A 25,659-nucleotide genomic window follows, 5' to 3' on the forward strand; every position below is an offset into this window, starting at 1 on the left:
GAGGCCTGGAGAGAAGGCCAGCAGAGACCATCCTGTGCCTTCCCATGTAAGAAAGAACCTCAGTGGAAAGTTAGCTGCCTTCCCTCTGAAGAACTAGCAAAATAAATCTTTTATTAAAAGCCAATCCATCTGTGGTGTGTTGCATTCCAGCAGCTAGCAAACTAGAACAGATTTGGTACTGGAGAGTAGGGTGCTGCTGCAGTTTGCAAATACCAGATATGTTGGAACGGTTTTTTGGATGGCTAAGGGGGAGATTTTCAAGGAACTTGGAAAAGAATAATGGAGAAGTCCTAGAGTGCTTGAAGAGACTGTTGTTGTAAACAGAACCACTGCCAACCTGGACAAAGGTGGACACAAAAGGGAGAGATTGGAGTTTGCAGAGTGAGAACCATGGACACTTGGGTCTGAAGCCAAGAAACCTTGGCCAGGAGAGTGGACGCACCCATATACATGGAAAGGGTGAGTCTACCCGGAAGGGTGAGGATGAGTCTCCCACCTTGTTGCAGTGGAAGAGTTGTGCAACCTCAGGCCTTGGAGAAGGTAGAGCATGCTCCTTGGGGGACTGGGAAGAGCCTGGCTGCCACCACATGGAGGGGATGAGCATGTGCCCTAGAAATGGCAAAGAGCCCAGGGGTGGCCCTGATGCCTGGAGACAGTGGAACCGAGAAAAAGGTGGCCTCCTCAGTGTTCCCCGAGGTTGATTTGGAAAGAGGGGGACCACTGCATAGGCCCTCAGAAAGGGTGGGACTGCCACTTTCTAAAGCTGAAGGATAAATGACTTTTGGGCTTTGAAATCCAATCATGTTTGCCTACAGTTTTTCCTTCCAGCTTCTCCCTATGGATCTTGTGACTATCCCTCCTTTGCATATTAGCACCAGACAACTTGTTTTGAGATTCAGAGGTCCATAGCCAGAAGAGAATTTTCTGCACCTTAATATTGTTTAAGGTGATTCGTGTAGTTGCCAAGTTGACAAGGGGTGGACATGTGGTAGCTAGATTCAGTTGTCAACTTGGCCAGGTGAACGTACCTAGTTCTATTGCTGTGGACATGCACGAACAGTAGGTGAACCTCATCTGTTGCTGATTACATCTGCAGTTGGCTAGGAGGCATGCCTGCTGCAGTGAATGATGTTTGACTTAACTGGCTAGTGCTTAAATGAGAGAGTGCAACATAGCACAGCCCAAGCAGCTCAACATACCTCATCTGAGCACTTGCAGCTCAGCCCAGGCCTTTGGAGATGCAGAAAGAAATCACCCTGGGGAAAGTTGTTGGAACCCAGAGGCCTGGAGAGAAGGCCAGCAGAAACTATCCTGTGCCTTCCCACATAAGAAAGAACTTCAGTGGAAAGTTAACTGCCTTTCCTCTGAAGAACTAACAAAATAAATCCCCTGTTATTAAAAAGCCAATCCATCTCTGGTGTGTTGCATTCTGGCAGCTAGCAAACTAGAACAGTATGTATGAGTTTTTTTTCTTTTTCTTTTTATTTCTTTTTCTGAATTGATGCAAATGCTCTAAGAAATGATCATGATGATGAATAAACAACTATGTAATGATATTGTGAGCTATTGATTATATACTAAGATTGGAATGATCATATGGTAAGAATGCTCGTTTTGTATGTTGTTATCTTTAAAAAAAAGTTTTTAATTAAAAAAAAAAAGAAGTCAGCACAGTAGCCTCTGACCATTAAGGATTATTTCAATACTATGAAGGCAGATGGTCACCTCATTTTTGGTGTACCCAGGAGACTGACTTTACAAGATCTCCTCTAGTTTGCCTCAAGTCATTTTTAGAAGCATACAGTATAAAAGAAAACAAAAGTCTTTGGGGAGGGGCAGTTGGGGGGAAGGATGCCAAGTTCAGCTAATACTACTGACACCAGTGGTTTTACTTAAACTAAAAAATGTTTATACATCGCCTGTAACAGTAGAAGTTCAGTCTGAAACCTCAAGAAACATATTCAAGTGCACAGAAAACACTAACTTCCCATTCTTCTCAATTTAAGCTAAGCCAGAGAAAATATACAAATTGTCAGCCTACGAATATCATAAGAGGCTGAAGAAATGAGAGACAGAGAAGGGAAGTGAACTGGGGCAGAAGGGAATGTAGTTTGGGCAACTCCTAGTCCCCAGAGGATACAAATCTTTTAAATGAATACAAAGAATAAATGAGCAATAAAATCGCCATTCCCAAAGCAAATAATTTTCATTTTCAACACTAATTTGAAGGAGGATACCAATACCGCATAAACAAGTTGTGACTAATCATGCCAGTTTCTTAAGTTTTTTTTAATAAACACATTTTATTCCTAGTTTATGCCCTAAACCCCAGTAGAACAATAATTTAAACAATAAGAACTTCTTTCTTTCTAAGTCATAGTTCAAGCAGGACCAGAGATAGCTAAGAAGTTAATCTAATCTCTAGTTTCTAGGATTCCCCTCTCCCCTGCCCTACTTAGAATCCCCATGGAGCTCCAGAAGGGACCAATTCTCAAAGGAGTATTCAGGAATAACTATGGCCAAGTTCTCTCCTCCGTGACCTTTTTAACTCAATAAAATATCACTTGCAGTTACCAAGCTAGCGATCAAAAAGAGAGGAATAACTATATCAGTGTAATAAAGTAGTCTATATTATCTGTGCTGGTTTGAAATGATGTATGTACCCTAGAAAATCCATGTTTTAATCCTAATCCCATTTTGTAAAGGCAGCCATTTCTTCTAATTCCTATTCATTATTGTATGCTTGAAATTATAATTAGATCATCTCCCTGCAGACATGATTTGATCAAGAGTGGTTGTTAAACTGGATTAGGTGGAGATGTGTCTCCACCCATTTGGGTGGGTCTTGATTAGTTTACTGGAATCTTATAAAACAGGAAACATTTTGGAGAAAGCAGGAGATTTCTGAGAGAGCATAGAATGACATAGCCACGAGAAGCAGAGAGTCTACCGGCCAGTGAAGCTTGAAGATGAAGAAGGAAAAGGCCTCCCAAGGAGCTTCATGAAACAGGAAGCCAGGAGAGAAAGCTAGCAGATGATACCATGTTTGCCATGTGCCCTTCCAGCTGAGAGAGAAGCTCTGACTATGTTCGCCATGTGCCTTCTCATTTGAGAGAGAAACCCTGAACTTCACTGGCCTCCTTGAACCAAGGTATCTTTCTCTGGATGCCTTTGATTGGACATTTCTATAGACTTGTTTTAATTGGGACATTATCTCAGCCTTAGAACTGTGAACTAGCAATTATTAAATTCCCGTTTTTAAAAGCCATTCCTGTTTCTGGTATATTGCATTCCAGCAGCTAGCAAACTAGAACAATATCCTTCTCCGTTACTCTAGAACACTAAAGATTTGTACTATCTTGAATCCATTGAGAGTGTTCAACTACATCAGGCCTTTGATTTATGAGTCAAAAAGAAAAAGATAGTGGTAATAGAGAAGTAAAAGAAGAAATGACAGCCCAAGGTAGAGGATAATAGGGAGTCAGTACCAATTGCCTGAGAACTACTCAGGACTTGTTCATTTACTCATTCAATGAGTATATACTAGATGTCTCCCATATACCATATGCCAAGTTACCAAGCCTGCCTTGGAAACCTAACATATCTTCACCCAAAAAAAACTGCCTAAGAATATACAGCTCAGTGACAGTAAATATGAGTCTTTACTGAGGCTAAAAGTAAATTACAAAGAAAAAACCAAATCAAAAGAATGAGTCTGAGAAATCCAAATCCTAGGAAACATCAAAGGAAAGTATCTTTTGCATAAGGGACAGTCCCATGTAACTTTATTGGACCCATAAAAAATTTCCCCACTATTGACATCCACAAAAATAACTTTTCCAACATGAACTAAAATTTATATAACTGAAACAAAATGAAGTTGCTATTTATATTTAATAAGGTCCAAAAGACTGAAATCAAGCCACAACTAACTACCACATGTATACACACAGAACCATGTCAGAAAATGAAACCTGATAACATCTCAACATAAGTGCCTTGTTGTCTGCTTCAATAAAGAAAATCCTAGGCCAAGATATTGGAACTGTAAAGGGAAAGCACTTGATGTTCACCAAAGAAAATGTTGTTTAAGACACTATGACTCGATCGCGGGACTTCCGGAGAAGATGGCAGCTTAGTAAGACGCGCGGGTCTTAGTTTCTCCTCCAGAAAAGCAACTAAAGAAACAGAAACAATACAAAACAGCTCCCGGAGCCACGACAGAGACCAAAAAGACAGCGTACCCCATTCTGGAACGGCTGAACGGGCAGGGAGAATCCACTGCGGTGAGATACCCAAGGGGCGCGCGTTTTCCCGGCCGGGGCGGCTGGTGACTGGGGTCCCCTCCACGCATGTGGCTCCCTGGTCTGAGTGGGAACGTTGGATAGTGGGGCCCTCCCGCCACGCTTGGCGTCTCGGGCCAGCTGGGCAATTTGGACCGGCAGTCCCCCAAGCCACGGCGGCCGGCGACCCACCCCCTCCACGCGCGGTTTCCCGGGCTGACTGCGAGATTCAGATTGGCAAGTTAAAGGAGCCACAGCATCTTTTACTGGTGGGCCCCGCAGACAGACGAGCGCCACGAGTGCCACCTACTGGGCAGGAAAAGAAAAACAGCCCAGAGATTTCACAGAAAAACCTTTCAACCAGCTGGGTCCCACACCCAGGGAAATCTGATCAAATGCCCAGACACCAGCAGAAAATAATGGATGACGCTCGGAAAATTAAAGAGATGGCCCAGTCAAAGGAACAAACCAATAGTTCAAATGAGATACAGGAGCTGAGACAACTAATGCTGAATATACGAACAGAAATGGAAAAACTCTTCAAAAACCAAATCAATAAATTGAGGGAGGACATGAAGAAGACATGGGCTGAACAAAAAGAAGAAATAGAAAATCTGAAAAAACAAATCACAGAACTTATGGGAGTGAAGGACAAAGAAGAAAAAATGGAAAAAACAATGGATACCTACAATGGTAGATCTAAAGAGACAGAAGCTACAAATAGTGAACTGGAGGATAGAACATCTGAATTCCAAAAAGAAACAGAAACTATAGGGAAAAGAATGGAAAAACTTGAGCAGGGGATCAGGGAACTGAATGACAATATGAAGCGCATAAATATACGTGTTGTGGGTGTCCCAGAAGGAGAAGAGAAGGGAAAAGGAGGAGAAAAACTAATGGAAGAAATTATCACTGAAAATTTCCCAACTCTTATGAAAGACCTAAATTTACAGATCCAAGAAGTGCAGCGCACCCCAAAGAGAATAGACCCAAATAGGCATTCTCCAAGACACTTACTAGTTAGAATGTCAGAGGTCAAAGAGAAAGAGAGGATCTTGAAAGCAGCAAGAGAAAAACAATCCGTCACATACAAGGGAAACCCAATAAGACTATGTGTAGATTTCTCAGCAGAAACCATGGAAGCTAGAAGACAGTGGGATGATATATTTAAATTACTAAAAGAGAAAAACTGCCAACCAAGGCTTCTATATCCAGCAAAATTGTCCTTCAAAAATGAAGGAGAAATTAAAACATTTATAGACAAAAAGTCACTGAGAGAATTTGTGACCAAGAGACCAGCTCTGCAAGAAATACTCAAGTGAGCACTAGAGTCAGATACGAAAAGACGGAAGAGAGAGGTATGGAGTAAAGTGTAGAAAGAAGGAAAATCAGATATGATATATATAATACAAAAGCCAAAATGGTAGAGGAAAATATTATCCAAACAGTAATAACACTAAAAGGTAATGGACTGAATTTCCCAATCAAAAGACATAGAATGGCACAATGGATTACGACCCAGCAATACCACTACTAGGTATCTACTCAAAGGACTTAAGGGCAAAGACACAGACGGACATTTGCACACCAATGTTTATAGCAGCATTATCTACAATTGCAAAGAGATGGAAACAGCCAAAGTGTCCATCAACAGACGAGTGGCTAAACAAACTGTGGCGTATACCTACGATGGAATATTATGCAGCTTTAAGACAGAATAAACTTATGAAGCATGTAATAACATGGATGGACCTAGAGAACATTATGCTGAGTGAGTCTAGTCAAAAACTAAAGGACAAATACTGTATGGTCCCACTGATGTGAACCGACATTCGAGAATCAGCTTGGAATATATTATTGGTAACAGAGACCAGCAGGAGTTAGAAACAGGCTAAGATAATGGGTAATTGGAGCTGAAGGGATACAGACTGTGCAACAGGACTAGATACAAAAACTCAAAAATGGACAGCACAATAATACCTAAGTGTAATGTAACTATGTTGGAACACTGAATGAAGCTGCACCTGAAATATGTTTTTTTGTTTGTTTGTTTGTTTGTTTGTATCTTCTGTTTTTGTTTTTTTCTTTTTCCTTTTTATATATATATATATTTTATTAGTATTATTATTTTAATTCTCTTCTCTATATTAACATTCTATATCTTTTTCTGCTGTTTTGCTAGTTCTTTTCCTAAATCGATGCAAATGTACTAAGAAATGATGATCATACATCTATGTGATGATACTAAGAATTACTGAGTGCATGTGTAGAATGGAATGATTTCTAAATGTTGTGTTAATTTCTTTTCTTTTTTTTGATTAATTAAAAAAAATTTTTAAAATTGGATAAAAAAATAAAAGCACATAGTAGATTCAGAAAAAATAAATAAATAATAGAGGAAAAAATGTTAAAATAAATTCAGTTTGAAATACTAGCGATCAATGAAAGGGAGGGATAAGGAATATGGTATGTAAAAAATTTTTTTCTTTTTCTGTTTTTGTTTTATTTTTCTGTTGCCTTTTTATTTCTTTTTCTGAATTGATGCAAATGTTCTCAGAAATTATCATGATGATGAATATGCAACTATGTGATGATATTGTGAATTACTGATTATATATGTAGAACGGAATGAGCATATATTACGGATGTTTGTGTTTCTTTCTTGTAATTTCTTTTTAATTAATAAAAAATTATTAAAAAAAAAAGACACTATGACTCAGCATCTAATGAATTTTGTTGTTGTTGAACAGTTTCTTAAAACTCAAGTGTCCTTAAGGTATATCAGAAGTCTGGGTAAAGAATGATATCATCCATATTTTAAAATTTCAACTTCCGTGTGAGACTAAAGGAAGAGATGTTTATTTGGTGCAAAATTTATAGTTTGAGTATTGCATTTCCTAATTAAATTTGTATGGTCAGTTTAACTGAATACTAGTTTGCTAGCTGCCGGAATGCAACACACCAGAGATGGACAGGCTTTTAATAACAGGGGATTTATTTTGCTAGTTCTTCAGAGGAAAGGCAGCTAACTTTCCACTGAGGTTCTTTCTTATGTGGGAAGGTACAGGATAGTCTCTGCTGGCCTTCTCTCCAGGCCTCTGGGTTCCAACAACTTTCCCCAGGGTGATTTCTTTCTGCATCTCCAGAAGCCTGGGGTGAGCTGTGAGTGTTGAGATGAGGGATACTGAGCTGCTTGGGCTGGGCTACATTGCACTCTCTCATTTAAGCACCAGCCAGTTGAGTCAAACATCATTCATTGCAGCAGGCACGCCTCCTAGCCGACTGCAGATGTAATCGGCAACGTATGAGGTTCACATACCGTTGGTGCATGTCCATAGCAACAGAACTAGACATGTTCACCTGGTCAAGTTGACAACTGAATCTAACTACCACATGTCCACTCCTTGTCAACTTGGCAACTACACCCATCACCTTAAACAATATTAAGGTGCAAAAAAATTCTCTTCTGGCTGTGGACCTGTGAATCTCAAAACAAGTTGTCTGGTGCCAATATGCAAAGGAGGATAGTCACAGGATACAGGTTTTCATTTCCATAGGGAGAAATTGGAAGAACACAGATGTAAAACCTGCAGGGCAAACACCATTGGAATTCAAAGTTTGAAAGTCATTCATCCTTTGGCTTTAGAAGGTGATTGTACCACCCTTTCCGAGGGCCTATGCAGTGGTCTGCCTCTTTCCAAACCAACCTTTGGGAATACTGAGGAGACCAACTTTTTCTCGGCTCCACTCTCTCCAGGCATCAGGGCCATCCCTGGGTTCTTTGCCATTTCCGGGGCACACGCTCAACCCCTCCATGCGGTGGCAGCCAGGCTCTCCTCAGTCCCCAAGGAGCATGCTATACCTTCTCAAAGGCCTGAAGCGGCACAACTCTTCCACTGCAACAAGGTGGGAACTCATCCTCTGCCCTCAGGGCAAACTCACCCTCTCCATGTATATGGGTCCACTCTCCTAGCCGAGGTTTCTTGCCTTCAGACCCAAGCGTCCATGGTTCTCACTCTGCAAACACCAATTTGTCCCTTTGTGTCCTCCTTTGTCCAGGTTGGCAGTGGTTCTGTTTACACCAACAGTCTCTTCAAGCACTCCTGGACTTCTCCATCATTCTCTTCACAGTTCCTCGAAAATCTTCCCCTTAGCCATCCAAAAACTGTTCCAACATATCTGGTATTTGCAAACTGCAGCAGCACCCTACTCTCCAGTACCAAATCTGTTCTAGTTTGTCTGCTGCCGGAATGCAACACACCAGAGATGGATTGGCTTTTTATAAAAGGGGATTTATTTTGCTAGTTCTTCAGAGGGAAGGCAGCTAACTTTCCACTGAGGTTCTTTCTTACATGGGAAGGCACAGGATGGTCTCTGCTGGCCTTCTCTCCAGGCCTCTGGGTTCCAACAACTTTCCCCGGGGTGATTTCTTTCTGCATCTTCAAAGGTCTGGGCTGAGCTGTGAGTGTTCAGATGAAGTATGCTGAGCTGCTTGGGCTGTGCTACCTTGAACTCTCTCATTTAAGCATGAGCCAATTAAGTCAAACATCATTCATTGCAGCAGGCACGCCTCCTAGCCAACTGCAGATGTAATCAACAACAGATGAGGTTCACGTACCAATGGCTCATGTCCACAGCAACAGAACTAGGTGCTTTCCCCTGGCCAAGTTGACAACTGAATCTAACTACCACACATAAGTACATAGAATCTTGAATAGGGTGTGAGATTGTGTTGGTTTGTCCAGGTTAATGTGATGCCCCAATAAATACCAGAGTAATTTGGACAGTGAATAAAGAAGTATTTGCAAAGTCCCTTTGGGGAGATAGGGAGAAAGGGGAAATATTCAACCTCCCCATCTGGAGAATTTCTGATATTCTCACAAGCAGTGGGAACAACAAAGTCAACAGGCCAAGCCCCCAGTCTTGGGGTTCACCCCTATGAAACTTATTCCTGCAAAGGATAGGCTAAGCCTACTTATAACCATGCTGGAGACCCAGCTTTGATTCCCAGTGTCTGCCTGTGCAAAAATAAAAAAAATTAGTCCTAAGAGTCACCCCCAGAGAACCTCTTTTGTTGCCCAGATGTGGCCTCTCTCTCTCCAAGCCGATGCGGCAAGTGAACTCACTGCCCTCACCCTCTATGTGGGACATGACTCCTACCGGTGTACACCTCCCTGGTAATGTGGGACAGAAATCCCAGTATGAGCTGGGACCCAGCTTCAAAGGATTGAGAAAACCTTCTTGACCAAGAGGGGGAAGAGAGAAATAACAAAAAATAAAGTGTCAGTGGCTGAGAGATTTCAAACTGAGTTAAGAGGTTATCCTGGAGGTTATTCTTATGCATTATATAGATATTCTTTTCAGTTTATGGTGCATTTGAGTGGCTAAAAGGAAGTACCTGAAACTGAAGAGCTGTGTTTCAGTAGCCTTGTTTCTTGAAGACGATGATATAAAGATACAGCTTTTACAATGTAACTGTGTGATTGTGAAAATTTTGTGTCTGATGCTCCCTTTATCTACAGTATTGACAGATAAGTAAACAGTATGGATAAAAAATAAATAAACAAATAATGGGGGAACAAAGGTTAAAATAAATTGGTTAGATGGAAATACTAGTGGTCAATGAGAGGGAGGGGTAAGGAGTATGGTATGTATGAGTTTTTTCTTTTTATTTCTTTTTCTGGAGTGATACAAATGTTCTAAACTATGATCATGGTGATAAATACTAAACTACGTGATGATATTGTGAGCCACTGATTGCATACCATGTATGGAATGTTTGTATGTTAAGAATGTTTGTGCTTGAGGACTTCCGGAGAAGATGGCGGCTTAGTAAGACGCGCGGGTCTTAGTTCCTCCTCCAGAAAAGCAACTAAAGAAACAGAAACAATACAAAACAGCTCCCGGAGTCACGACAGAGACCAAAAAAGACAGCGTACCCCATTCTGGAACGGCTGAACGGGTAGGGAGAATCCGCTGCGGTGAGATACCTGAGGGGCGCACGTTTTCCCGGCTGGGGTGGCTGGCGTCTGGGGTCCCCTCCACGCACGTGGCTCCCCGGTCTGACTGGGAACATTGGATAGCGGGGCCCTCCCGTCACGCTTGGCGTCTCGGGCCAGCTGGGCAATTTGGACCGGCACTCCCCCAAGCCACGGCCAGCGACCCCCGCCTCCACGCGCGGTTTCCCGGGCCGACTGCCCCACAGACAAACGACCGCCACGAGCGCCACCTACTGGGCAGGAAAAGAAAAACAGAGCCCAGAGATTCCACAGAAAAACCTTTCAACCAGCTGGGTCCCACACCCAGGGAGATCTGATCAAATGCCCAGACACCAGCAGAAAATAATGGATGACGCTCGGAAAATTGAAGACATGGCCCAATCAAAGGAACAAACCAATAGTTCAAATGAGATACAGGAGCTGAGACAACTAATGCTGAATATACGAACAGAAATGGAAAAACTCTTCAAAAACCAAATCAATAAATTGAGGGAGGACATGAAGAAGATATGGGCTGAACAAAAAGAAGAAATAGAAAAACTGAAAAAACAAATCACAGAACTTGTGGGAGTGAAGGACAAAGAAGAAAAAATGGAAAAAACAATGGATACCTACAATGGTAGATCTAAAGAGACAGAAGCTACAATTAGTGAACTGGAGGATGGAACAACTGAATTCCAAAAAGAAACAGAAACTATAGGGAAAAGAATGGAAAAACTTGAGCAGGGAATCAGGGAACTGAATGACAATATGAAGGGCACAAATATACGTGTTGTGGGTGTCCCAGAAGGAGAAGAGAAGGGAAAAGGAGGAGAAAAACTAATGGAAGAAATTATCACTGAAAATTTCCCAACTCTTATGAAAGACCTAAATATACAGATCCAAGAAGTGCAGCGCACCCCAAAGAGAATAGACCCAAATAGGCGTTCTCCAAGACATTTACTAGTTAGAATGTCAGAGGTCAAAGAGAAAGAGAGGATCTTGAAAGCAGCAAGAGAAAAACAATCTGTCACATACAAGGGAAACCCAATAAGACTATGTGTAGATTTCTCAGCAGAAACCATGGAAGCTAGAAGACAGTGGGATGATATATTTAAATCACTAAAAGAGAAAAACTGCCAACCAAGACTCCTATATCCAGCAAAATTGTCCTTCAAAAATGAAGGAGAAATTAAAACATTTATAGACAAAAAGTCACTGAGAGAATTTGTGACCAAGAGACCAGCTCTGCAAGAAATACTAAAGGGAGCACTAGAGTCAGATACGAAAAGACAGAAGAGAGAGGTATGGAGTAAAGTGTAGAAAGAAGGAAAATCAGATATGATATATATAATACAAAAGCCAAAATGGTAGAGGAAAATATTATCCAAACAGTAATAACACTAAAAGTTAATGGACTGAATTTCCCAATCAAAAGACATAGAATGGCAGAATGGATTCAGCTTTAAGACAAGATAAACTTATGAACCATGTAATAACATGGATGGACCTAGAGAATATTATGCTGAGTGAATCCAGCCAAAAACTAAAGGACAAATACTGTATGGTCCCACTGATGTGAACGGACATTCGAGAATAAACTTGAAATATGTCATTGGTAACAGAGTTCAGCAGGAGTTAGAAACAGGGTAAGACAATGGGTAATTGAAGCTGAAGGGATACAGACTGTGCAACAGGACTAGATACAAAAACTCAAAAATGGACAGCACAATAATACCTAATTGTAAAGTAATCATGTTAAAACACTGAATGAAGCTGCATCTGAGCTATAGGTTTTTGTTTTGTTTTGTTTTGTTTTGTTTTGATTTTACTATTATTACTTTTATTTTTTTCTCTATATTAACATTCTATATCTTTTTCGGTTATGTTGCTAGTTCTTCTAAACCAATGCAAATGTACTAAGAAATGATGATCATGCATCTATGTGATGATGTTAAGAATTAATGATTGCATGTGTAGAATGGTATGATCTCTAAATGTTGGGTTAATTTCTTTTTTTCCGTTAATTAAAAAAAAAAAAAAAGAGAAGGGATAATTGGAGATGAAGGGATACAGACTGTACAACGGGACTGGATATAAAAACTCAGAAATGGACAGCACAATACTACCCAATTGTAATGCAATTATATTAAAACACTGAATGAAGCTGCATGTGAGGTATAGGTTTTTTGTTTTTGTTTTTTTGTTTTTTTTTCTTTCTATTATTGTTTTAATTCTTATTCTGTTGTCTTTTTATTTCTTTTTCTAAATTGATGCAAATGTACTAAGAAATGATGAATATGCAACTATGTGATATTATTAAGAATTACTGATTGTACATGTAGATTGGAATGATTTCTAATTGTTTTGTTAATTCTTTTTTTAATTAATAAAAAAAAAAAGAATGTTTGTGCTTGTATGTTGTTTCATCAATAAAAATATTAAAATAAAAAAAAAAGGCTCAAGTGTCCTAAGTACTAAAAATTGGCCTCTATTTTTATAGACAATTCTGGACACAAATCCTGGGAGGGAGGTGATTACAAATAACCCTCTATACGAAACATAAGTATGTATTGTAACAACAAACCAAGAAAACACAACAGGCTAAGTATCAGAAAGAATATATGAATGACGGGAAAATGCTAACCAAGAACAAGAAAACTTTCAACCAAATATTTTGTGTTTTCTATCAATTCAGTACTTGAGAATATCCATTCTTATATAATATTAAGAAGCCCAGTTTTTAATTTATGTATATATTTTTTAAATGTTTCTTACCTGAGACAGAGTAGACACAAAGTTTTCTAGAGTGCAACACTGCCAAATGAAGCATTTCAGTACCTCTGAAAAACAGGAAAAGTTTTTCAAGTTTTTAAATATTAGTTTTAGATATAACAAAAAATTATAAAATAATTTTAAAGAGATCGTAACTGCAGCCTACTGTGGGTAAACTAAACAATTCAATAGATAACATTCTGAACTATAAATAAATAAATACATACATACCTATAAACATAAATAAATATATAACAAAAAACGAGCCAATTTCCCAATCCCAAAGGCTTAGGTATTCTGCCTCAAGAAGCTGCCTTCAGATGGAAATCAGTGGAACCTCCAGTGAAGAGCCATATCTAAGGGGTGCACAGGTAGTTCAGTGGTAGAAGTCTCTCCTGCCATGTGGGAGACTTGGTTTTGACACCCAAACCATGCACATCCTCCTCCAAAAAAAAAACATTGTGAACAAAATTCCCTATGATACACATATCACATATCTGCTTCTGTATATGTATAAATATAAATATTCATATATGTAGGGAGACACAATTAAAAAGTCATATCTAGAGGCCCTATCTGAAAGGAAAGACAGATACAGAGAATTATCACATAATTGACATGGTCTTCAAAAAGTCTTTGTATGTACCCTGCGTGCTCAGAACAATTTTTCTGACAGGAAAAGAGCATGATGTCATGGGAAGACAGTAAACTATGGTGTCAGGCAGACCTAGGTCTGAATCCTGCTGAGTGACCTTACGCCTTCTGAATCCTGCTGTGTGACCTTACGCTCTGAGCTCTAATTTCCTTCGCTGTAAACGCAAGTCATATCTGCCTTATATATAAGACAAATGAGATGGTATTTATAAAGGGCCTAGCACAATATCAACTCAGTAATGTTAACCTCCGCCCCTTCCAACAAGTGATCACACAAATGAGTCACATAGAAATACTACACAGAATGACTATAACATTTTACTTTAAAAAAAACAGAAAGCTAAAAATACTTGTCAGAGGCAAGACTCCTTTTCTTCCCTTAATTTATATACCCATCACACCTAATATGTGCTAGGTACATAAGGGGCACCTAACCATGGTCTACTTTTAGACAGAACAGATATTTACCAACACATCTGTCACAGTACACAAAAGTCCCATTTTGTGCCCTGTCCTAATGCATACATGCTGCAACTTCCCAATCAGAATGAAACAAATCACTAGAGGAGGGTATCATTCATGAGCAGTGGTTCAGTTTTCTAGCAGAAGGAAAGACCCTGAAGAAACGGCACCTGGGGCCAATAAATCATAATGCAAGATGGGTGAGCCAAACTCATCAGTCCAACCTGAAAAGAGCACTCTGCTTGGAAGCAAAAGGAGGCTCAACAAAAGGTGGAAGCAACCCAAATGTCTATCAAAAGAAAAATGGATAAACAAAATGTGGTTTATACATACTGTGTCAGTTAGATTCAGTTTTCAACTTGGCCAGGTGAGCATACCTAGTCTTGCTCCTGCGGACATAAGCCAATGATACGTGAACCTCATCTGTTGCTAATTACATCTGCAGTCAGCTAGGAGGCGTGCCTGCCACAATGAGTGACCTTTGACTTAATTGGCTGGTGCTTAAATGAGAGATCACAAGGTAGCACAGCTAAGCAGCTCAGCATTCCTCATCTCAGCACTTGCAGCTCAGCCCAGGCCTTTGGAGATGCAGAAAAGAAGTCACCCCAGGGAAAGATGTTGGAACCCAGGGGCCTGGAGAGAAGACCAGCAGAGACCATCCTGTGCCTTCCACATAAGAAAGAACCTCAGTGGAAAGTTAGCTGCCTTTCCTCTGAAGAACTAACAAAATAAATCCCCTTTTATTAAAGCCAATCCGTCTCTGGTGTGTTGCATTCTGGCAGCTAGCAAACTAGAACACATATAATGGAGTATTATTCAACCATATAGAGGAATTAAGTTCGAATACATTCTACAACATGGATAAACCTTCAAGACAACATGTTGAGCAAAATAACTCAACCACAAAAGAACAAATATTGTATGATCTCACTGATAAAAAAATAATTAGATTATGTAAATTCATGGAATCAGAAACTAGAATACAGGTTACTAGGGGCAGAGCTGGAGTAGGGAATGGGAAGTTAATGTTTAATTGATACATAGTTTCTGTTGGAGGTGACAGAAAAGTTGTGGTAATAGATGGTGAGGGTACACTGTGAGTGTATTTAACACTTCTGCATTGTATACTTGAAAGTAGCTAAGATTATTAATATTATTAACATATATATTGCCAGAATGGAACTATACAACACAAAGAGTGAATCTTAATATCATTAGGCTAATAGAATAATTATAATAATATTGTTCCATCAATTGTAACAAAGATAGCACACATGCAAAATGTTAATAATAGGGAAAACTGGGAGGAAGGGAATATAAAATGGGAACTGTGTACATCCTGCTTAATTTTTCTGTAAACCTATAGATGCTCTAATTAAAAAAAAAAGGATTAAAAAGGGGGGACTTAGAAAGAGGAGATAGGGGAAAACAAGACCAACTCTTACTACATGATAACTTTTCTCAATACTTCTCTTTTTGGCTTAAACATTGGGAATTTATTGGTTCATGGTTCTGAGGCTAGGCGAGGTCCAAAATTGAAGTATCAGCAAGGCAATGCTTTCTCCCCAAAGTTTGCAACATTCTGGTGCTTGCTGCTGGTGACACTTGGGTTTCTTGGCTTATATATCCTGCCTTGCATCACAGCATTTTCCTCTCCTTTCTCTCTTGGGTTTCCAGTGAGTAAGGCTTCTAGCTCCTTTCTGTGACCTTTTTTGAATTAGGCTCCCAGTTTCTTCCTGATTAACACCCAACTCTTTCACCTGAATCACACCCCAACTTGCAATAACATCTAGAGATCTAGCTGTGGGATGCTATGGAAGGGCTACAGTTCCAAACAAGTTCTTAAAGCAGAGAACCGGAAACAATATAAAAAGTAGGATCCTCTATCCCTGAAGTTATAAGGCCACCACCTGGAGAGGATGTTCTCACAGTTCAGCAACCTCAGTAGAAGAGAACTTAACCTTTCAGTAGTTGCAACAATGATTCAAAATTGTGTTCCTTTGATCTCACCAGTTTCAGGTGCACATCTCTAAACCAATTAAAGGTGGTCAGGAGGATGGAAAGATTGGTCAGCTCTCAAAAACAGGCCAGACATCCTAGAACTGAGATTTTCTGTAATGCATAATCTAATTCAAACTATCTGTAAAGCTCATTTGAACAAATGAAACACAGGGAGCACAGAAGAAGAAAGCGGTCTTTTAATCCTGTATAGATTATTGTAATGCCTGGATACATCCTAGAGTATATTAAGCAGATAATCAAAAAGTATTGGCAAAGTCCCCTGAGGGATAGGAGAAAGAATATGGAACTATTAAACCTTACCATCAGGGAATCCCCTGATACTGTGTCAAATGTAGGGACACCCAAATCAATAGGCCATGCCCTCGATCATGAGGCTTACTCTTGTGAAGTTTATGTAGGGAGCGGAGAAGCTTAGACTACCCATAGGCATGCCTAAGAGTTACTTCTGGAGGACCTCTTTTGTTGCTCAGATGAGGCCTCACTCTCTCTAAGCCCAACTTGCAGAAGTGAAATCATTGTCTTCTCCCTACATGGGACACGACATTCAGGGGTGAAAGTCTCCCTGGCAATGTGGGAGATGACTCCCAGGGATGAATCCAGACCTGGCACTTTGGGATCAACAAACAGATGCTGACCAAAAGGGGGAAAGGAAGTGTAATTACGAAAGTATCAATGGCAGAGAGAGTTCAAATAGAGTTGAGAGGCTACACTGGAGGCTGCTCTTACACAAGATTCAGTTAGACCTTGCTACATATTACAACCTACCAACCCCAAACCAGGACCATTCCAGCCAACCTAATGAACACCTAGGACAATATATATGATTCCACAAGGGTTCCATGCACTAGAGTAACTTTACAGAAACTTACAACCTCCAGATAGGTCCCTGTCCAGATAAGTCCTGAAACCTAGCCCAGCCTCTCCAGAACATCAGATAGTTCCATCTCCCTACCCCATATTAGGGATAGACCCTTCCAATATCAACAGTTTAGAATCGCCATAGCCCAAACACCCCTAAAGAGTGGGATGGGCGGCGCCCACGCCCCGCAGCAGCCGACCCACCCGCCCTCCTTCTACCCTCTCTTTCTCTGCCGGCCCGCCGCGCGGCGCCCACGCCCCGCAGCAGCCAACCCACCCACCCTCCTTCTCCCCTCTTCCCCCTCCTGCTCCAGCGGCTCTCCAACCACCACGGTGCCCTCTTCCCCCGCCTTCACCGGCTCCTCCGCCACCAGCCTCGACAGCCTTGCCCTCACCTTTCCTCCTCCAGAACAGCTACTGGGGGAGTGGAGACAATACAGAGCAGCTCCCGGAGACACAACGGAAATCAAAGGGACAGCGTACCCCATCCTGGAACGGCTGACTGTCTCGGAGAACCAGCTCCGGTGAGAACACCGAGGGACGTGGGCTTTCCTGGGCGGGACAGCAAGCGGCCGGAGTCCCTCCCTTCCTCCTTCCCAGGCCAGATGGCAGAATTGGGCAGGCGGTCGCGCAGGCCGCGGCGGCTGGCGTTCCCACCACGCGAGGCCCCCCGGACCAACTGAAAGAGTTGGGTCAGAAATCCCCAGACTGCGGAGAACAGTGACCAGGGGGTCCCTTCCAAACACATTACGCCCCAGTCCGCCTGGGAACAGTGCACTCTCCCGGGCTGCGACAGCTGGCGCCCTTCCGCCACGCTTCGCGCCCCGGGCCGACTAGGAAATTTGGTCGGGTGCTCTCACGTGCTGCGGTGGCCGGCGACCCTCCCCACGTTCGGACCCCCGGGCCAGCTGGCACTCCTCCAAGACGCTTCGGCTGCCAAACCTCCCCTACGGCGAGAGTTTTCCAGAGTTAAAGGACCCACAGCAACTTTTACTGGTGGATCCCGTAGACAAACGTGTGCCACGAGCGTCACCTACTGGGCAGGATAAGAAAAACAGAACCCAGAGATTTCACAGAAAAATCTTACAACCTGTGGGGTCCAACACTCAGGGAAATCTGACTAAATGCCCAGACGCCAGCAGAAGATAACGGATCACGATCAGAAAATTGAAAATATGGCCCAGTCAAAGGAACAAACCAATAGTTCAAATGAGATACAGGAGCTGAAACAAGTAATGCTGAATATACGAACAGAAATGGAAAACCTCTTCAAAAACGAAATCGATAAATTGAGGGAGGACATGAAGAAGATATGGGCTGAACATAAAGAAGAAATAGAAAAACTGAAAAAACAAATCACAGAGCTTATGGAAGTGAAGGATAAAGAAGAAATGATGGAAAAAACAATGGACACCTACAATGATAGATTTAAAGAGAAAGAAGACAGAATTAGTGATTTGGAGGACACAACATCTGAACTCCAAAAAGAAACAGAAACTATCCGGAAAAGAATGGAAAAATTCGAACAGGGTATCAGGGAACTCAAGGACAATATGAACCGCACAAATATACGTGTTGTGGGTGTCCCAGAAGGAGAAGAGAAGGGAAAAGGAGGAGAAAAACTAATGGAAGAAATTATCACTGAAAATTTCCCAACTCTTATGAAAGACCTAAAATTACAGATCCAAGAAGTGCAGCGCACCCCAAAGAGATTAGACCCAAATAGGCGTTCCCCAAGACACTTATTAGTTAGAATGTCAGAGGTCAAAGAGAAAGAGAGGATCTTGAAAGCAGCGAGAGAGAAGCAATCCATCACATACAAGAGAAACCCAATAAGATTATGTGTAGATTTCTCAGCAGAAACCATGGAAGCTAGAAGACAGTGGGATGATATATTTAAGTTACTAAATGAGAAAAACTGCCAACCAAGACTCCTATATCCAGCAAAATTGTCCTTCAAAAATGAGGGAGAAATTAAAACATTCTCAGACAAAAAGTCACTGAGAGAATTTCTGACCCAGAGACCAGCTCTGCAAGAAATACTAAAGGGAGCACTAGAGTCAGATACAAAAAGACAGAAGAGAGAGATATGGAGAAGAGTGTAGAAAGAAGGAAAATCAGATATGATATACATAATACAAAAGGCAAAATGGTAGAGGAAAGTATTATCCAAACAGTAATAACTCTAAATGTTAATGGACTGAATTCCCCAATCAAAAGACATAGACTGGCAGAATGGATTAAAAAACAGGATTCTTCTATATGCTGTCTACAGGAAACACATCTTAGACCCAAAGATAAATACAGGTTGAAAGTGAGAGGTTGGTAAAAGATATTTCATGCAAATAACAACCAGAAAAGAGCAGGAGTGGCTATACTAATATCCAATAAATTAGACTTCAAATGTAAAACAGTTAAAAGAGACAAAGAAGGACACTATATACTAATAAAAGGAACAATTAAACAAGAAGACATCACAATCATAAATATTTATGCACCGAACCAGAATGCCCCAAAATACATGAGGAATACACTGCAAACACTGAAAAGGGAAATAGACACATATACCATAATAGTTGGAGACTTCAATTCACCACTCTCATCAATGGACAGAACATCTAGACAGAGGATCAATAAAGAAATGGAGAATCTGAATATTACTATAAATGAGCTAGACTTAACAGACATCTATAGGACATTACATCCCACAACAGCAGGATACACCTTTTTTTCAAGTGCTCATGGATCATTCTCAAAGATAGACCATATGCTGGGTCACAAAGCAAGTCTTAACAAATTTAAAAAGATTGAAATCATACACAACACTTTCTCGGATCATAAAGGAATGAAGTTGGAAATCAATAATAGGCGGAGTGCCAGAAAATTCACAAATACATGGAGGCTCAACAACACACTCTTAAACAACAAGTGGGTCAAAGAAGAAATTGCAAGAGAAATTAGTAAATACCTAGTGGCGAATGAAAATGAAAACACAACATATCAAAACTTATGGGACGCAGCAAAGGCAGTGCTAAGAGGGAAATTTATTGCCCTAAATGCCTTTATCAGAAAAGAAGAAAAGGCAAAAATGCAGGAATTAACTGTCCACTTGGAAGAACTGGAGAAAGAACAGCAAACTAACCCCAAAGCAAGCAAAAGGAAAGAAATAACAAAGATTAGAGCACAAATAAATGAAATTGAAAACACGAAAACAATAGAGAAAATCAATAAGACCAGAAGTTGGTTCTATGAGAAAATCAATAAGATTGATGGGCCCTTAGCAAGACTGACAAAAAGAAGAAGAGAGAGGATGCAAATAAATAAGATCAGAAATGGAAGAGGAGACATAACTACTGACCTCACAGAAACAAAGGAGGTAATAACAGGATACTATGAACAACTTTACGCTAATAAATACAACAATATAGATGAAATGGACGGGTTCCTGGAAAGACATGAACAACCAACTGCGACTCAAGAAGACACAGATGACCTCAACAAACCAATCACAAGTAAAGAAATTGAATCAGTCATTCAAAAGCTTCCTAAAAAGAAAAGTCCAGGACCAGACGGCTTCACATGTGAATTCTATCAAACATTCCAGAAAAAATTAGTACCAACTCTCCTCAAACTCTTCAAAAAAATCGAAGCGGAGGGAAAGCTACCTAATTCATTCTATGAAGCCAACATCACCCTCATACCAAAACTAGGCAAAGATGTTACAAAAAAAGAAAACTACAGGCCAATCTCTCTAATGAATATGGATGCAAAAATCCTCAACAAAATTCTAGCAAATCGTATCCAACAACACATTAAAAGAATTATACATCATGACCAAGTAGGACTCATCCCAGGTATGCAAGGATGGTTCAACATAAGAAAATCAATTAATGTAGTACACCATATCAACAAATCAAAGAAGAAAAATCACATGATCATCTCAATTGATGCAGAAAAGGCATTTGACAAGATTCAACATCCTTTCCTGTTGAAAACACTTCAAAAGATAGGAATACAAGGGAACTTCCTTAAAATGATAGAGGGAATATATGAAAAACCCACAGCTAATATCATTCTCAATGGGGAAAAATTGAAAACTTTCCCCCTAAGATCAGGAACAAGACAAGGATGTCCATTATCACCACTATTATTCAACATCGTGTTGGAGGTCCTAGCCAGAGCAATTAGACAAGAAAAAGAAATACAAGGCATCAAAATTGGAAAGGAAGAAGTAAAACTATCACTGCTTGCAGACGATATGATACTATATGTCGAAAACCCGGAAAAATCCACAACAAAACTATTAGAGCTAATAAATGAGTACAGCAAAGTAGCAGGTTACAAGATCAACATTCAAAAATCTGTAGCATTTCTATACACTAGTAATGAACAAGCTGAGGGGGAAATCAAGAAACGAATCCCATTTACAATTGCAACTAAAAGAATAAAATACCTAGGAATAAATTTAACTAAAGAGACAAAAAACCCATATAAAGAAAACTACAAAAAACTGCTAAAAGAAATCACAGAAGACCTAAATAGATGGAAGGGCATACTGTGTTCATGGATTGGAAGACTAAATATAGTTAAGATGTCAATCCTACCTAAATTGATTTACAGATTCAATGCAATACCAATCAAAATCCCAACAACTTATTTTTCAGAATTAGAAAAACCAATAAGCAAATTCTGGAAGGGCAGGGTGCCCCGAATTGCTAAAAACATCCTGAGGGAAAAAAACGAAGCTGGAGGTCTCCCGCTGCCTGACTTTAAGGAATATTATGAAGCCACAGTGGTCAAAACAGCACGGTATTGGCATAAAGATAGATATATCGACCAATGGAATCGAATAGAGTGCTCAGATATAGACCCTCTCATCTATGGACATTTGATCTTTGATAAGGCAGTCAAGCCAACTCACCTGAGACAGAACAGTCTCTTCAATAAATGGTGCCTAGAGAACTGGATATCCATATGCAAAAGAATGAAAGAAGACCCGTATCTCACACCCTATACAAAAGTTAACTCAAAATGGATCAAAGATCTAAACATTAGGTCTAAGACCATAAAACAGTTAGAGGAAAATGTAGGGAGATATCTTATGAAACTTACAATTGGAGGCGGTTTTATGGACCTTAAACCTAAAGCAAGAACACTGAAGAAGGAAATAAATAAATGGGAGCTCCTCAAAATTAAACACTTTTGTGCATCAAAGAACTTCATCAAGAAAGTAGAAAGACAGCCTACACAATGGGAGACAATATTTGGAAATGACATATCAGATAAAGGTCTAGTATCCAGAATTTATAAAGAGATTGTTCAACTCAACAACAAAAAGACAGCCAACCCAATTACAAAATGGGAAAAAGACTTGAACAGACACCTACCAGAAGAGGAAATACGGATGGCCAAGAGGCACATGAAGAGATGCTCAATGTCCCTGGCCATTAGAGAAATGCAAATCAAAACCACAATGAGATATCATCTCACACCCACTAGAATGGCCATTATCAACAAAACAGAAAATGACAAGTGCTGGAGAGGATGCGGTGAAAGAGGCACACTTATCCACTGTTGGTGGGAATGTCAAAGGGTGCAACCACTGTGGAAGGCAGTTTGGCGGTTCCTCAAAAAGCTGAATATAGAATTGCCATACGACCCAGCAATACCATTGCTGGGTATCTACTTAAAGGACTTAAGGGCAAAGACACAAACGGACATTTGCACACCAATGTTTATAGCAGCATTATTTACAATTGCAAAGAGATGGAAACAGCCAAAATGTCCATCAACAGAAGAATGGCTAAACAAACTATGGTATATACATATGATGGAATATTATGCAGCTTTAAGACAGGATAAACTTATGAAGCCTGTAATAACATGGATGGACCTAGAGAACATTATGCTGAGTGAGTCCAGCCAAAAACTAAAGGATAAATACTGTATGGTCCCACTGATGTGAACGGACATTCGAGATTAAACTTGGAATATGTCATTGGTAACAGAGTCCAGCAGGAGTTAGAAACAGGGTAAGATAATGGGTAATTGGAGCTGAAGGGATACAGACTGTGCAACAGGACTAGATACAAAAACTCAAAAATGGACAGCACAATAATACCTAATTGTAAAGTAATCATGTTAAAACACTTGAATGAAGCTGCATCTGAGCTATAGGTTTTTTTTGTTTGTTTTTTTGTTTGTTTTTTTACTGTTATTATTACTTTTATTTCTTTTCTCTATATTAACATTCTATATCTTTTTCTGTTGTGTTGCTAGTTCTTCTAAACCGATGCAAATGTACTAAGAAACGATGATCATGCATCTATATGATGATGTTAAGAATTACTGATTGCATATGTAGAATGGTATGATTTCTAAATGTTGGGTTAATTTTTTTTTTCCGTTAATTAATAAAAAAAAATACAAAAAAAAAATAAAAAACCATATTGCAATTTGTTCCCATTTTTGTAGAAGAAAAACAAGTATGCTTGCTTACACAACACACAAGAAAGAAAGTTTGGAGACTGTCATGGATATTATCAGTAGTTATGGATGGTGGGAATAATGGGTGATTTTCATTTTCTCTCTGCTGATCTGTATTTTCTAAATTTTATTTTATAAACACGCACTGTTTTAATAACATGAAAAAAAAAGAAACACAGACGATTTTTTTTAATTCATGTATGAAAATAAGATAAAATCAGCAATATCAGTAAATAAAAGCAGAATTATAACACAAAATGCAAACGAACAAAGAGTTTTCTAAAATAAATTAGGTTTAAAAATAAAGTACTTTGAAACAAAGCTCTTGTAAGGGGAAGACTTGCTTTGTGGGTTGTGTTGGCTTCTTTCAAGAACCTATAGGACTTCTCTACCTCAAATAAGTATTTTATTTTAAAACTTCAAGTTATGAGTCAAAAAAGTAAGAGATATTTGCTACTTTAATTACTTAGACAATTATACAACTTGTACCATTAGTCCTTTAAAAGTCAGGAAATACTTTCTGTTAGGCACAGGGTCATTAAGGAATCCTTGCAGGACACCAAGTTAAAATTTAACAGGTTTATTGAAGGGAAAGAAAGCAGAGAGAAAGCAGGGAAAGAGCAAGAAGGTGGGAGCCAGCAAAATCTGCCAGTGAAAGGAAAGAAAAATGGCTCTGGCTCTTATGTTGTGGGAGCTGTGTTTTAAAGGGGAAGTGATGCCAGGAGGGGAGGGTGCCTTTCTGCTTCCTTCTTCACTGAGTCTGTTCTGACCTGTTTGTGCCTTATTTTTTGCCTCGAGGAATGTTTGGCAAGGGGAGTTATGAGTTGTGGCAAGGGGGAAGGGGGGGAATGTGACAAGTTTCGTCCCTTGTGAGCTGTCATTCCTGTCTTTTGATTAATATATATACTTGGGATGGTTAGGCTAGATTCAAGGGAGGGAGTTCGGGGGCACCGTTTGTCCTTCTTGGCTACTTCCTGCTGGACGAGGAGGGTGTTACAGGCTTTTGAGGGTGGGAGCAGGATTTTCAATGCAGCAGTGGTTGGGAGCCAAGTTATCCACTTCTTGTCTTGCAAGTTTTTGGTAGCCTAGAGCTTAAGAGTAACATGTTATGAACTAAGGTAATCGTGCAGCATAGAAATTGATTTATGAGTTTGTAGAACTGAGGTGCTAAGGTGAGAAATATTAATAAAATGATAACAAGTCCTAAAAAGGGAAGGACGTAGTGGAGTCATGATAACATTTTATTTTTGCAGCCAAGCAACTCTGAAAACATTTGTGATGTGATTGGACTGCCTACCCCTGTTAGGATGCCTAGAGTGGCTAGCAGAGGTAGAAGAAAAACATCATGTTTCAGTTTTAGGTTTATGTTCAGGGGAATGGGAAAGGATTGGTTATTGGGGGCTACTGAAATTTTAGGTGACAGGTAGGCCAGGGTATAGATTCCTGGCCAGTTAGTAGGTAGACAAGACTTTTATAACTTTTTAATAAAATAGATTAATAATTCCAGAAACGTCGTTATTTTAACAGAGCAAAAACTAAATTTTAATTTTGTATTAATATATTATTTGACACTAAAGTTTTTAAGCATTTTTTAGATGGATTCATCAGATTTTCCCAAATTTGACCATAATTTTCCTTTCCACAAATATTTTATGATTTACTATACTCATTCATGTTTTGTCTATTTTTTCCTCATTCTGTAACAACCGTTTATTTTATCTCAAGTCAAAATTATCCTTTTTTTCCTTTTAATAAAATCACATTCCTTATATCTTTTATAGTTAAGTTTCTAAGCAAACATCTCATCACATACAATGACCATTAAATTCAAACTTGTCAGAATAATGTCAAATATTTATAATATGTTAGTGCAAGAATTTAAGATTGGGGTTTGTGAAGACTGTGGCTGAAGGTAAGTAGCAGGACTGCAGGTGGTGTGAGGCATAGCTCTGAAGGTAAGGAAATGTGAGTAGCACGTTTAGTTTAGCCAGAATGTTTCATCTAAGGGGGGACTGGGTATGTAGGCACTACTAAGAATGAGTGAAAAAAGGAAATGTTTTGGAGAGTGTAGGCTATGGGTGAGGTTTGTAGTGGACGGGTGATTGCTCCATTAATTCCAACTATAGACATGAGGGAAGGTT

The 25,659-nt window shown here is 39.8% G+C and overlaps 1 protein-coding gene across 7 annotated transcripts in view; it reads right to left on the reverse strand.

Annotated features, from left to right (window-relative positions):
* Positions 1–25,659, reverse strand: part of BBS9 (Bardet-Biedl syndrome 9) — a 699,527-nt gene that overhangs the window by 633,719 nt on the left and 40,149 nt on the right. For all 7 annotated transcript variants that reach the window (XM_077120094.1, XM_077120084.1, XM_077120081.1 and 4 more), the window contains one exon: positions 13,040–13,104. In XM_077120094.1, coding sequence (XP_076976209.1) covers positions 13,040–13,104 — 65 coding nt within the window. The remainder of the gene's footprint in view (positions 1–13,039; positions 13,105–25,659) is intronic.

Source organism: Tamandua tetradactyla, chromosome 1 (genome assembly GCF_023851605.1).
Source record: "Tamandua tetradactyla isolate mTamTet1 chromosome 1, mTamTet1.pri, whole genome shotgun sequence".
Classification (NCBI taxonomy): domain Eukaryota; kingdom Metazoa; phylum Chordata; class Mammalia; order Pilosa; family Myrmecophagidae; genus Tamandua; species Tamandua tetradactyla.